Genomic DNA, 13,673 nt, shown 5'->3' with positions numbered 1-13,673 from the left:
GAGAAGCCACCACTGCCTTCATTTAATTTATAAAATAACCAAGACATGATTGTGTTCTTGCACGTAAATTATCATAAATTTTTTTCAGATAAAACTTGTGAAATGTCTACCACCCTGTTACTTCCAAGTTTGTATGTGCATGTATGTCTCAACCCAAGCAAGCAGAGCCAAAATTGCTCAAATATTTTTGTGCCTATCTATCTCTTTCCAATTCATGATCTTTAACAGTTAGAAATAATAAAAGCGGATGTGTGTTAAGAGAGTCAGAAGGAAGAATGGCTGAGGTAGGTCATAACTCCAGCCTCCAGATGTTCCAAGACTGCTTCCACCTTCCATTAAGCATGAATACAATTTCAAAACCCAAAGCACAAAGATGGACCAGTATACCTCCTGATTTCAGATTACACTAGCAAAACTATGGTAATCAAAAAACAGTATGATAATAACATAAAAAGAAACACAGACTAGTGGAATAGAATACTAAGCCGAGAACTAAACCTCCCTCTGCTACAGTCTACCGACCTGAAACAAAGATCAAGAATACCTGGTGGGGAAAAGGTACTGTTTATAAGAAATAGTGATGAGAATAATGGATGTCCATGAAAGTAAAAAGGGAAAAACTGTAATCATATCTCATGTTAAACGCAAAAGTCACCTCAGAATGGATTAAATACTTACACATACATTCTAAATCCATAAAACTTTTGGAAGAAAATGGGGCTAATTTTCAAGATATTATTCTTAGAGATATTTTTGTTTGGCTAGGATACCCTAAAGCAAAGGCAACAAAAGTTAAAGAAGAAATGGAGAACTACCTCAGACTAAAGTTTTTGCACAGCAAAGGAAATAATAGAATTAAAAGGAAGCCTGAAGTGGTTGATTGACTGTGTCAACTTGACACATTTAGAAGCTTAACTAAATGGTCTTAGCGACTCGACAACCTAGGATGCAAAAGACCCATCCTAGGGTGGCTCATCATCTGAATGGTATAAAGGGGAAGGAGGAAGGATGAATGAGTTCTATTCTTTATAGGAGATCCAATCTTCATCTTTGGCTTGGAGGTCATCTCCTGGGTTCCAGTGTAGACTCTTCAGCCTTCCAGCATAGATTCTTCTACCTTCTGTTGCAGACCCATTGGCTTACTGGTGCAGACTTGCATGTGACATTGGGGCGAACTTCAGACCTTGGATTGAATCCTTTAGCCTCTAGTGTGCAGACACCCTCTGCATACTTTCTCCTGCAACTCTGGCTAACCATCATAAGCCTATTTTGTAATTTCTTTATTTTTCTTTTAATACAGGGAATTGAACTCATGACCTTGTGCTTGCTAGGCAGATAAGTATGCCACTGAGCCCTGGCATAGAATGCTGTGATTTCTTATACATTTGTGTATCTCGTGTTATATCCATTTTCTCTAGGAAAACCCTAGAACACAGCCTATGCAGTGAAAGAGAATATGGACAAAGCACATCATATCCGATAAAGTTTTAACATAAAAATCTATAAGGATCTCATCTAGGTCAACAGAAGAAAATATGACTAAACAATAGACAAAGCTCAGAAATAGATGGAATAGACACTCTGCTCTGTTTCACTCATTCCAAAGAAAACATATAAATGGTAAAGATGAAGGTAAACATGCTCAACATTACTAAGCATCAAGGGAATACAAATAAAAACCAAATTGAGATGACATCTCACAGTTGTGTGAATGGCTAAAGTTTAAAAGGTGAAAGGTAAGTGTTGCCAAGGATACAGAAAAACAATCATTTATGTGTTGTGGTTAAGAATGTAAATAAGCTCTATGGAGGTTCTCTATAGAAATTAAGAAGTGAATTACCCAGTGACCCAACCATCCTCATTCTGGGTATGTATCCAATAGAATTAAAATAACTACTTCAAGAAGATTGTCCACACCTCCATGTTTACTAGAGCATTATTCATAATACATAAGACAGAATTAACTTAAATATTTTTAACAGAGAATGGATAAAGGACATATGTCAAATACACAATATGGAATACTATTCAGGCTTAACCAAGGAAAAAATCTTGTTACTTGTGACAAAATGGATGAGTCTAGAGGACACTAAATGAAATAGCTCATGCACAGGAAAGTAAATTCTGCATGATCTCGCTTTAAAGTGGAATGTGAAAAAGTTAAACTCATAGGAACTGTGTTAGAAAGATTATTAAACCAAGATGGATGGAACACAGAGACATGGCCAAAGGGCACAGATTTTAAGTTCTATTAATTAGTTTCAGAGTGCTAATATGCAGCATGGACATTAAAATTATTCTTGTATTATATTCTTGAAATATGCTAAGCGAATGAATGCAAGTATTCTAACCTCACACGTAAGAAAGGTAATTGTAAGAAAGGTAATTGTGTGATGTAGTAAACTATTAATTAGCATGTCTGGTGTCATTTCACAAGTTACATGCATGCCATGTGATTAAGGTTGCACCCCTCTTAAAATTTTTAATAGTACATGTTTGTAGTACCTAATGATTATATTAATTATGGAAACTTGATACATGCACATAATGTATGTATCATTACATTATGTACTTTGTAATGTAATGTATCATTACATTAGTACTTTGTACGCCCATTCCTTCTCCCCCTCTCTGGTGCTCATAAAATATAAGCATTTTGTCAATTTTACCTTAAGAAAGCTGGAGAAGGGGGCACATAAGCATTAGACACTAGGAAAGGGCATGAGAGAAAGAAATCAACAAAGAACAGAGTTAGGAATAAATACAAAGCACAAAAGATCCACCTAATTTCTTCGATTCTGAACGATGAGATATATACATTTACAATGCCATGAATCAGACTGCACCTGCAAGGTAACCCACGGACCTATGACGTCAATGAGCTAAATGACAGGACGTGGGACAACAGTGACAGGTGGAGACTAGCAGATTGACAAATGCTCCACAGAATAGAGGATGCAGCTACTCAATTCCATCCTCAAGGAATATCAGACTACTCCTGAAAATGCAATTTTTTTAAAAAGTGAAATCTTACGACTTTTAAATATTAGGCAAGAATGGATATTAAAGGGAAAATATTGGATGAGGCAAATGAACCATGTGGGCTGCGCAGAGCTCCTAATGCTGTCAAAAGCATTTCTATCAATAGCTCACTTTACAGTTGGTATGGTGGGTTAACTGAATTATTTTAACCTTTATAGGAGTTCATTACATAGAGAATCTCACATCGGTGAATAGATCAGGCATACTTGGGCTCAGTTTTTTACATTATCCACTGTTATTTCCAGTTTCCTTTCCTTATTATTTTTATTTTTTTATTTTTTTATTTTTTTTTTGGTACCAGGGATCGAACTCATGACCTCATGCTTGCTAGGCAGGTGCTTAAGTCAGTGAACTAAATCCCCAGCCCTCTTAGTACTTTTGAAACCTCTCAGTAGCTCAGTCAGCCATTAGACCACAATTATTCCTTATGAGAGGGAAATTACCATGTGTAACTCAATTTACCAATGTGAATGTGGCATCATGAGAAAGCTGATGACTGGTAAATGGTATGGTCTTTTGTAAGAGCACTGCAATCCTGGATTTTACTTCTGACTTCAGCTGGGTATTACTTGTAAATCTCACCTTCAATTAGGTCCTGGGCCAAAACATTCAAGGAAGTGACCAAATATAATTGAATTCTTAGACACTTGACTTTTCAGACTAGATATGCCTTGATAATTTCATCTGTGGAACCTAATCTCAACTGATATCACAGTAAAACCCAAGTGTAAAATTAAAAAATTTGTTCTATAAAACCAAGAAATGATAGATCTAAAAGTAAAACGTCATGGTAGTGATGGCCAGTCCCAAGTTACAAGGAAACTATATTAACAAAATAAGTATTTAGAAACTTGAATACTTTCAAGACTCATGTTATATATGGATATCAGACTTTAATATGTGCCTAGATTTACAAAAATTTTAATACAGTACTGATATCTGTGTGTAATATTAAGTATATAGTGTCTTCTACAAAGTCATGTATGAGCCACAATCCCCAGTGCAGAAGTGTTCACAAGTGAGACCTAGAAAACTCATACTGAATCATGAGAGCACAGAATTAGTGGGTTAATTCAACAGTGAAATTAAGATTCAATGTCATCAGGCAAAGGTGTTAGAAGCAGCAGGAGGCTCCTCACTGAAAAGAGCGGATCACAGGGACATGACCTTGGGCATATATTTTGCCCTTTATTCTTTGGCTCTTTTCTCTCTCTCTGCTTTTTACCTGCTATGAGGTTACCATTGTCCCTTTACCATGCCTTCTGCTATGTTTCTACCTTGCAGCCAGGTGACCACAGACTAAAATCTCTGAAACTATAAGCCAAAATAAACTTTCCCTTCTTCGAATTGTTTTTCTCAGGCAATTGTTCACAGCAATGAGAATCTAACATAGGATCTAATTTTTACATATTTTATTTCATTTTTCTTTTGTTATAACATGAGTGAAAAAAACATGAGATCAAAATGTATAGGAATTCTAAAAATACCTACCATATGCTGCTGAGCTATTTATTGCACAGACTTTCATAGTCGACAATGCTACATCTATCAAAAACTTGATAGAAAAATGAGTTGAAAACTAGAACAGTGTAACTGAGTGAAATAAGATTTTTAAATTAAAAACTACTAATGATCAAATGTGTTCCCTTTGAGGGTAGAAAGTTTGACATTAGGAAGATATGCAGGTACAGGATGCAAGGCAATTTTGTTTAGAAGTTCAAATATCAGATGAGGTCTGGGCTTAGTAATGATTATGATGATGATGAACAAAATCAACACCACCACCCCATCAGAAGGGGAGAATGTTGCAGGTACCATTTCTGGACACTACCTGTTAAACATTAGCTTGCTTAATTGCAACTAACCAAGCTGGAGGTTTTAATAGTTCAGTTAGATGGATAAGAAAGCAAGAATATGCAAAGAATAAGAAACACTTGCATAGTTAATAGTATTTCTGATTATCACCTAAGTCAACATACCACATATGCTCAACTGTAGCATGCTTCTGTTGTTTTATATAGACAAAGACCTTTAGATATGATTTCACAATTTTATTTGGAAGTTTTGGTAAGAAATATTATCTTCAAATGACAAGTTTTCCTTTCTAATGGATAAAACATTTTAAGCCACAGAAGTACATTCAAGTATTATGAATTTCCAGCCTATACTTCTAATGTAAGTTATTTTTTAATCCTTCCTCCAACTTATATTTTTGCTCCCTTTTTTCTTCAAATTCTCAGTTGAATTCAGTAATTAGCTGGCATACCTATCTCTACTTTCAAGTACAGTTTGAGGTGAACATGGAGATAGAATCATTACATACCTTTCCTACTGGCATAGGTTTGTAGCACATTAACTGCTCAATAAGTCAGTTTTTTTTTCCTTTGCCCATTCCCATTCAGTTGTGCAAAAGTATCATCCAATTTCAGCAACATGAAAGCAAAGAAAGAATCCTCTTAGCAAGAGTAGGGATTTTTTTTAAAAAACATCAAGTTTTTAGGGCTTTTTTGTTTGTTTGTTTTGCTTTGCCTTTTTTTTTTTTTTTTTTTTTCCTTACTTCAGTTGCTATCATCTCAGCCTGTTTGCTCCAAGTCAGTCAGTTACTTGGCGGGGAAAGTTTGGTGCAGTGTGGTTTATCCTTGTCTTTGCTCATGGGAGGATGCAGGTTGGCTTCTTGGTTCTCCTTCTGGCCTGAACGGCTGCTTCTGGCTCAAAGGAGAGCATAGGTTGGCTTCAGGTTTCTCCTCCCAGCCCACATGGTTGATGCTGGTTCACAAGGGGGTGTCGATTGGCTTACTGGTTCTCCTTCCAGCCTACTACTACTACTGGCTCGTGGGAGGTCACAGGTTGGTTCTTAGCTCTCATCCTGACCCACAGCTGGGGAGTAGGGGGATCTTTTGTCCCAAATATTTAACACAAATATGCTATGGTTTCCTTTAAATTCATTGATTCAACTTATCTACTAGTGGCTTTTGCCAAAGCTTTGTAGTTGTATTTGTAAACTGAAAAGACACCAAATCACATTTATAGTTTTGTGGAATTAACTTTACAAAGTCCGTGATATTGCATTCAAGTGGTGTTTCAAAAACAAACTGTTTGAGGATGTCCTGATAGGACACTTAATTTAGCATACATCATTCTCCATTAAGTTCTGAGAAGGATGATACTTTATCACTTAGAAGCTATCCATTCAAATGGGTGAAGTCAGAAAGCCTTAATAGCTTCACTGAATTCCCAGGTGAAAACTGTTATAAAGATGACCATTTTTCTCATTAATTTGTCTTGACAAATGATTGCTCTCACCCTAATCAGTTTGTACTGAGTTTACCAGGGTTGCAACCTTTGATAACAAAAACCAATATAGTATTGAACATTGTGTGGATCACTCAACTAATCTCAGTTCTTTTTTCATTGATGAAATAAAAAGCCAAAGTGAAGTCAAGTGTTGTCTCATTAGTTATCCTCACTTAGTGGGGCAAACTAATCCTGTTAATCTGAATATTGATCTCTTTTCAATGGAAAATGCAGGAGGAGCTGCCTTATGAAATAGAAACTGTGATCAACAGAGAAATGGTGTTGCAGATGATTCTAAAAAAGAGCATGTTCTAGAGGAGTTCTACAAGCAATGGTTAGTAGATCAAAACAAAATGAAAATAGTAAGCTGAAAGTGACAGCATGAAGCGTGGTAATCTGTTTACTAGGAGAGGCTGTGATTGGGTAGAGATTATAATTCAGAATGGCACATTCTGCTGGTTTCCTGTTCTAGGGCTCAGTTGTCAGTAGGTCCAAGGGGAGGGAGTTTGCAGATTAATTTCAGGGTCCTTCTCATCTGGTTCATTTTTTGTTTTTAGGAAACACACTTGTTTTCACTTTTTGTGATACTTCAAAAACAGGCCAAGTCTGTTTGTTGCCATTCCTAATAAGTTATTCTGAATTTCCTTTTATATGCACTGTTTTCCAAAAAAGAAATATTAAGTGGCTATGCCTTGGACTTATATTTTTTAATGACACTTCAAAAACAGCTCTTAAAATTGTATATATTAGGTAAGGAAAACTTACATGTATTATTTAATGTGGGAAAATGAAAAAAAAGCAAAAGAAAATTTTATAAAAATATAATCACAGAAAATTTTTAAAAAATATATGCTAAATTGTCAGGAGCGCTAGTGCCTACAGGACAAATTAAAGGAAGACTTTCATTTTAAGGACTGGTTAGTTAAATTTCACAAACACTTACTGGGAACATACTATGAGTGAGACACAGGGCTAGATAACAGAGTAGAGAGACTTCAGACAATCTCCTGTTCTTTCCAAACTGTGCTGTAAAATAAGTGATAATGTCAAATAATGTGAATTATAAAGAGGGAAACCACTGTGTTGTTTTGACGTAGCTGTTGTCCTAAATAGGTTGATTGGTCAAAGGATGTCTTTCCCAAATGGTTTCATCTGAGGTGACATCAGATGGTCAGAAGACGCTCCATGACAAACATGTAAAGAACTCCAGAGGCCCTCGTAGTGAGGATTTTGGAGTTTATTCCAGATACTATGAGAAGTCAACAGAGAATCCCTTCCTAATTGACAGATGAACCTGGCCTTCTGAAGGCCACTTTGGCCACAGTGTACATCAGGAAGATAATAGCAAAAAGCAAAGGAAAGTGTGGAGCCTGGTGGGCCAGGGCTGGTAAGAATGTGCTGTGGGAAGGAGGCTGCTGTGGGCGGATAAACTGCTGGGCAGGTTTTAGGTAGAGCTCCTGGGATTTACTGATGAATTTTATACTGTGCGTATATTGTCCTTTTTTAGTTACAAGTTATATATTTTATCAGAATCATGTCTATAGAGCTTTGTTTATTATTTGTTTTTTGAAAGGAAAGATATTTCACTTCACACAGCAGAAAAAAGTGAATTCTAATATTTTTATTCTAATATTTTTTATTTTCATTAAATAGTGACTTGTATGTAACTGATTTTTCAAAATAAAATCAAAAGCTTTGAAATTATCATTAATTTTGAAGCTTTTAATCTGTAACTTGGGATCAGCAGCCTGTCAATTTACCGACAAGCTGCCTGACATGTTTGCTAAGTTCTGTTCCTGCTCAGGGACGTAAGGGACATGCGGGCAAAATGTTCCAAGTCTCAAAACACATTTCTGAATTCTTTTACATGACCCTAATTATACACCAAGAAAACTTATCACAGCTGTTTTACTTAACACCTACCAATTATTCTATGCAATGATATTAAAATCTACTCCCTACACCACATCCAGTCAAATCAGACATGTATATTATTTATATAAATATTAATACAGATTCAAGTGCTTGGTGAACTCTAGCACGCAGCCTACTTTCCATGGCCCTGATCTAAGTGGTTTTCACATCATTTATAAAAAGGGAGGGAAAAGTGACAAGAATAGGAGGAGGTAATACTTTCCAGTTCTTTTATAGATAAAGTCTGCCAACACTCTTAGAGGGAAATTATCAATCTGATCCAGTAAATTAAATGAGTTTACCATAGATCAGGTAATCAATCTAAAATACAAGGAGTGACATAAGCTGATGAGTTCACTCATCAATTTACCAGGGTGGGAGAACCAAGAATCAATGGCAACGCATGTAACATGTAATGCTTTAAATTCTTGACGTTTTCTGTATTCAGTCCAAAGTAGAATTAATCTCTGATCATAGTCATTATATAGGTGTCATGGTTTGTGTTTGTGTCCCCCAGGACTCATGAGTTTGCATTGTTCATTTGTGATGGTTCATTGTATAGTGCTTGGATTGATGGTGTCAGTGCTCCACCCACATAGGGGTGGAGCCAGGATGTAATGTAATGGCAGGAAGAAGGTGTGTTTTTCTCTTTGCTGGTTCGAGTTTGCTGTTGGTGGCCACCAGGAACTGCAGCCCAGCCATGCCTGCCTGTCTTGGAGCCAACTGAGTGTGGACTGAAACCTCCAAGAACTGTAAGAAATAAACCTTTCCTTTCCCAACTTGGGCATCAGGTATTTTGTCTCAGCGAGGAGTAAAAAGTAACTAAGACAATAGGTTTCTCATTGCACATTCTGGGGTGAAGTTTCTTCAGTGAGAATGAGCATATACAATACTTAGTCCTCTAAGGGTCCAATCCAAATGTACCATGGATTCCAGTGAAATTTTATAAATAATCATTCTGTGACTAAATTGATTTGCTATTTTTGATGATTTGAACATTCTAGTTCCATTTTAAGAGACAGACAAGGAAGTAGGCTTCTCGACAGATCAGTAGTCACATTCAGTTAAATATAACTGAAGACTTTAGATGGCATCCAGATAAAATTAGCCACCTGCACAAAGTTGCTAAATTTTATTGATTACACTAATCAATACACGTGATGTAAATGATGGCTTGGGACACTTCCATGTTATTCTTTGCTTGCAGGTGGATAAAGATTAATACCGGACAAAGAAATAATTAATAATATTTATCAACCAGCAAATTCTACCAACACACACAAAAACTTTTAATAAAACCAAGTATCACCACCACCAAAAAAAAAACTCCACTCCAAAAATTAATTTTGATAATACTAGCTAATAAAAGCAAGGTACACAGGAATTATTTCTAACATAATATAAAAGAAAAAAATGATAAGAGAACTTATTTAGAAATTATGGTTAACAAAAATGCTTCAGAATTGTGTTTACTGAATTGAAACCTTTACCCTACTAATTCATTATAGGTGGCTTTGGATTTACTCTCTAACCCTTAGTTTTCTATAAAATGAAGGCAACAGTAGTTCCCATATGAGGGCACCAACTTGTGATTTAAATCAGATAACACATGGAAAGCAGAATATACCTTAAACAGGTGCATGCATTCTGAAGTAGTTAAGTACCATTTAAAATCACAGGTGTTAATAATGAATTGATTTGAGCCAACAATGGCCACATAGTACAAATTGTTCATTGTCTTGGCTACTTTTTACTCGTCGCTGAAACAAAATACCTGATGCCCAAAGTTAGAGAAGGAAAGGTTTATTTCTTACAGTTCTTGGCGGTTTCAGTCCATACTCAGTTGGCTCAGGGGCAGTGTGTTGAGGTGGGGCAGCCTCTCATGGTAAACAGTAAATCAGGAAGCAGCAAGAGAGTGAGACGCACCTTTTTCCCACCCTTAAATCATATCCTGGCTCCACCCCTGGGCAGGTGAAACACTTATACCACCAATCCAAGCACTAGACAACAAACCAATCACAAATGCTAGATTTGGTCCATAATTCAGGAGGCTTGAGGGCCACTGACATAAACTGTAACATTCCATGCCTGGTCCCCAAAGACTCATTCACATCCTTTATACAAAGACTTTTATTCCATGCCTAAGAGTTGCCACAGTCCTAACCATTTCAGCATCCCTGAAAAGTCTAAATCCCAAGTCTCCTCAAGATCTATGGCAAACTCTTAACTGTAATCCCCTGTACAAATGAAACAAAGTTAAACATTTCCAAATTGGAAAGGCACAAGATAAACATTAACACTGCAAAAGTTACAAACGGGAATACAAAGCATTGGAAACATAGCAAGTCCAACACCCAGCAAGGGTAAATATGAAGTCCTAGAGTTTCATGCCCAATATCTGAATCAATCTGGTTTCAAGCTCCAAAGGCTTGTGTGATGCCACCCCCACGGCAATTCCAGGGATTTCACCGCACCCTCTGCTCGACTTCTGCTGTTTTCCTTGGGTGATCCAAACTTCTGGCTTTTTCAAACTTCTGGGGTTCCCACTGCACCTTTGGCTTCACGATTACATCTTTACAAATTGCCATCTCAGGGGCACCCTGCTTGACCTCCCAGGCCTTTTTGCAATCGAGGTGGAAACTGTCTTACCCTCAGAATTTGTGCATTTTCCTTGCACCTAAAATCAGTGCCATGTGGATGGCACCAAGGTTTGTTGCCAGCTGGAGCAGCAGCCAGGCTTTTCTCTCTCTTGGCTGTAGGGTTAAGTGCCTGGATCGGTGGGTGCTATGAACCTGATTGTGAGGAAAAACTTCCCTACGTCACTGCCATTCTGGAACATGGTGTGGCTGCTGCAATTTTGGAACCTCATGTGGCCTCCATCACTATTCTGGAGCATGGTGCTCTGCAGCTTTCTCCTCCGAGCAAATTCTTTCACTTTCGCAGGCTGCGAAGGACGGAGACCTACTTCTTCCTGGGGTGTCCCTGGCCATCTTTCTCATTTCTCTGTTCCTTCTCAGCAATTGAAGTCTCAGCTTTATCTTTACAATCCACAGCTTCACTGGAGTTTTTCTTCTGGCCAAACTCCCAGCATTTTAAACTCTTCTGCTGGGGTTTTTGCTCTTGATTTCCAACACAAATCTGACAAAAAGCCCCAACAATAGCCATTCCACAGCCTCAACATTCAACTCCCTTGAAATTTCTTTTGCCAGATTAATCAGTCATCACTCCATTAATCTCAGTCTCAGGCAAAGTCTCTGGACATGATCAAAATGCAGACAAACTTTCTGTCAAGCCATAACACACATCATGGGAAGATCAACAACCTATGTGGTCCTTCTTCCCAGCAGAAACCTCCCAAGCCTGGTCTTTACTGGTAGGCTTTCTATCAGCTTTCTGGTCTCCTAAGCTCTGACCAGAATCTTCCATACAAAACAGCCTAAGCTGTTCCAGCTCTATGCAGACAGGCAACATCTCTGCACCTTTTCAAACTCTGCCCACAAGCCATTTCCAAAGGCTCTTGAACCACATGATCAGGTATATTTACAGCAATGGACCCACTCCCAATACCAAATTCTGTCTTGGCTACTTTTTACTCATTGCTGAGACAAAATACCTGATTCCCAAAGTTAGAGAAGGAAAGGTTTACTTATTACGGTTTTTGGAGGTTTCAGTCCATACTCAGTTGGCTCAGTTGGCTCAGAGACAGTGTGGTGAGGTGGGGCAGCCTCTCATGGCAAACAGCAAAGCAGAAAGTGGCAAGAGAGTGAAACACACCTTCTTCCTGCCTTTACATCATATCCTGGCTCCACCCCTGGGCAGGTGTAACACTTACACCACCAATCCAAGCGCTAGACAACAAACCAATCACAAATGCTAGGTTTGGTCCATAATTCATGAGGCTTGAGGGCCACTGACATAAACCATGACATGGTAGTTCTTCAGTTTTGTGTTCCCAAAGATGTCTTTGAAACACTTGACAACTAAAAGTAAGGACAATACTATTTAGCATTTGTACAGAGATTAAGAATTTTCCTGATTCACTGTTTTTTGGCGTGGTTTGCAGTACCATCTATGCAGATGGTGAGCTTGAATTGTTACCCTCTATTTATCAGGAAAAGGCAGAGACTCAGAGAGGTCAAACACTTGCTTACGGCGCCATGGCTATGATTACAACTCAAGCCTTCAGAACTGTATATGACTTTATCGCATTACCAATACCCCTCCCAACCTTGAATACCAATCAATGGCAAGATAAATTCCCCAAATTTACATTTCGGAGGAACAGTATTATTTTTTCGGCTGTCAGCATTAACTTACTGGTCTGGACTGAATTTCTTTGGCGTAGAGAGGTTGTAAGAATTCTGAGTCTCCTTCTAGCTTTAGACCTTTTTCTGTGATTCTCAGGTTTCCCATTCCATCCTGAAACAGAGACAGAGATAACAGGGAAAATGTGCTTAGCCCAAATTTCAAAATACCTCAGGCAGTCAAAAATTGAAACAAAGTTATTGCTTTTTCTTTTCCTTTTTTTAATATTTGCAGGAGCAAAATGAACACATAAAATATGAGGAGGCATTGTTCAATATGATTATGCATATTATTTCTTTTGCTCATTTATTCTGAGAAAATTCTATTTCAAGTGATTTGTAATGCCCCCAAGTCATGACTTGCAAAGAAGAAGGTGGCCTTTATAGCTAGACTGTGCAGAGGGAAAGGAGGTCAAAGGGCAGTAGGAAGAAAGAACAGGATGAGTCTCCAGGTTAAAGGGAAAGTTAGTGTTTTCAGAATTTTAGGCAGAGATTTCATACTAGTAGCTCCTTGATCAAATCTGCCCTTTGAACATGGCTTGTCTGCATCGCAAAACATATAAAATGTCAAATTATTGACCATCATTTTGATTATGAACACTATATTATGTTCATATTAAAATATACAAAACAACAGGCATGGAGCAGTTTTGTGGAGCTGATGACATTATGACAGAAATGCTTTGTGTTTGGTAGAAGAGCCCGTTGGTAAATAGAAAGATGCCCCCACCCCAAAGGGGTCCATATGGCAATCTCAGAACCTCAGAATACGTTATGGTCTCCTGCTAAAACGAACTCAGTCTGCAGACAGAATTACGATCGCTAATCAGGTGATCTTAGAATATGCATATGATGCCAAGTGATCCAGATATGCTTCATAGAATTACAAAGGCCCTTAAAAGAGAAACACACAGAACTGAAAGATGGACTTGTCACTACCTTCAGCAGCTGTTATCATCTATTACCTCACCCAAAGACTCTTCCTCTCTTTGGTCTTTTGATTAAAACTGACAACAACATTGTGTATGTTATCCCCCTCAAAAAAATTCATTGCTATCAAACACCCAGTGTCAAATAGTAACAGTGGTTCTTTTGTTAGTATCAAACACTCATTGTCAG

The 13,673-nt window shown here is 37.7% G+C and overlaps 1 protein-coding gene across 2 annotated transcripts in view; it reads right to left on the bottom strand.

Moving 5' to 3' along the window:
• Sgcd (sarcoglycan delta) overlaps window positions 1-13,673 on the bottom strand; it is a 554,972-nt gene that overhangs the window by 217,851 nt on the left and 323,448 nt on the right. For both annotated transcript variants that reach the window (XM_063230698.1, XM_003473239.5), the window contains exon 3: window positions 12,568-12,669. In XM_063230698.1, the coding sequence (XP_063086768.1) occupies window positions 12,568-12,669 (102 nt within the window). The remainder of the gene's footprint in view (window positions 1-12,567; window positions 12,670-13,673) is intronic.

Source organism: Cavia porcellus, unplaced genomic scaffold (assembly GCF_034190915.1).
Source record: "Cavia porcellus strain 051 isolate PalLab524CR breed Dunkin Hartley unplaced genomic scaffold, mCavPor4.1 scaffold_19, whole genome shotgun sequence".
Classification (NCBI taxonomy): domain Eukaryota; kingdom Metazoa; phylum Chordata; class Mammalia; order Rodentia; family Caviidae; genus Cavia; species Cavia porcellus.
This window is presented reverse-complemented; position numbering and strand designations above follow the sequence as displayed.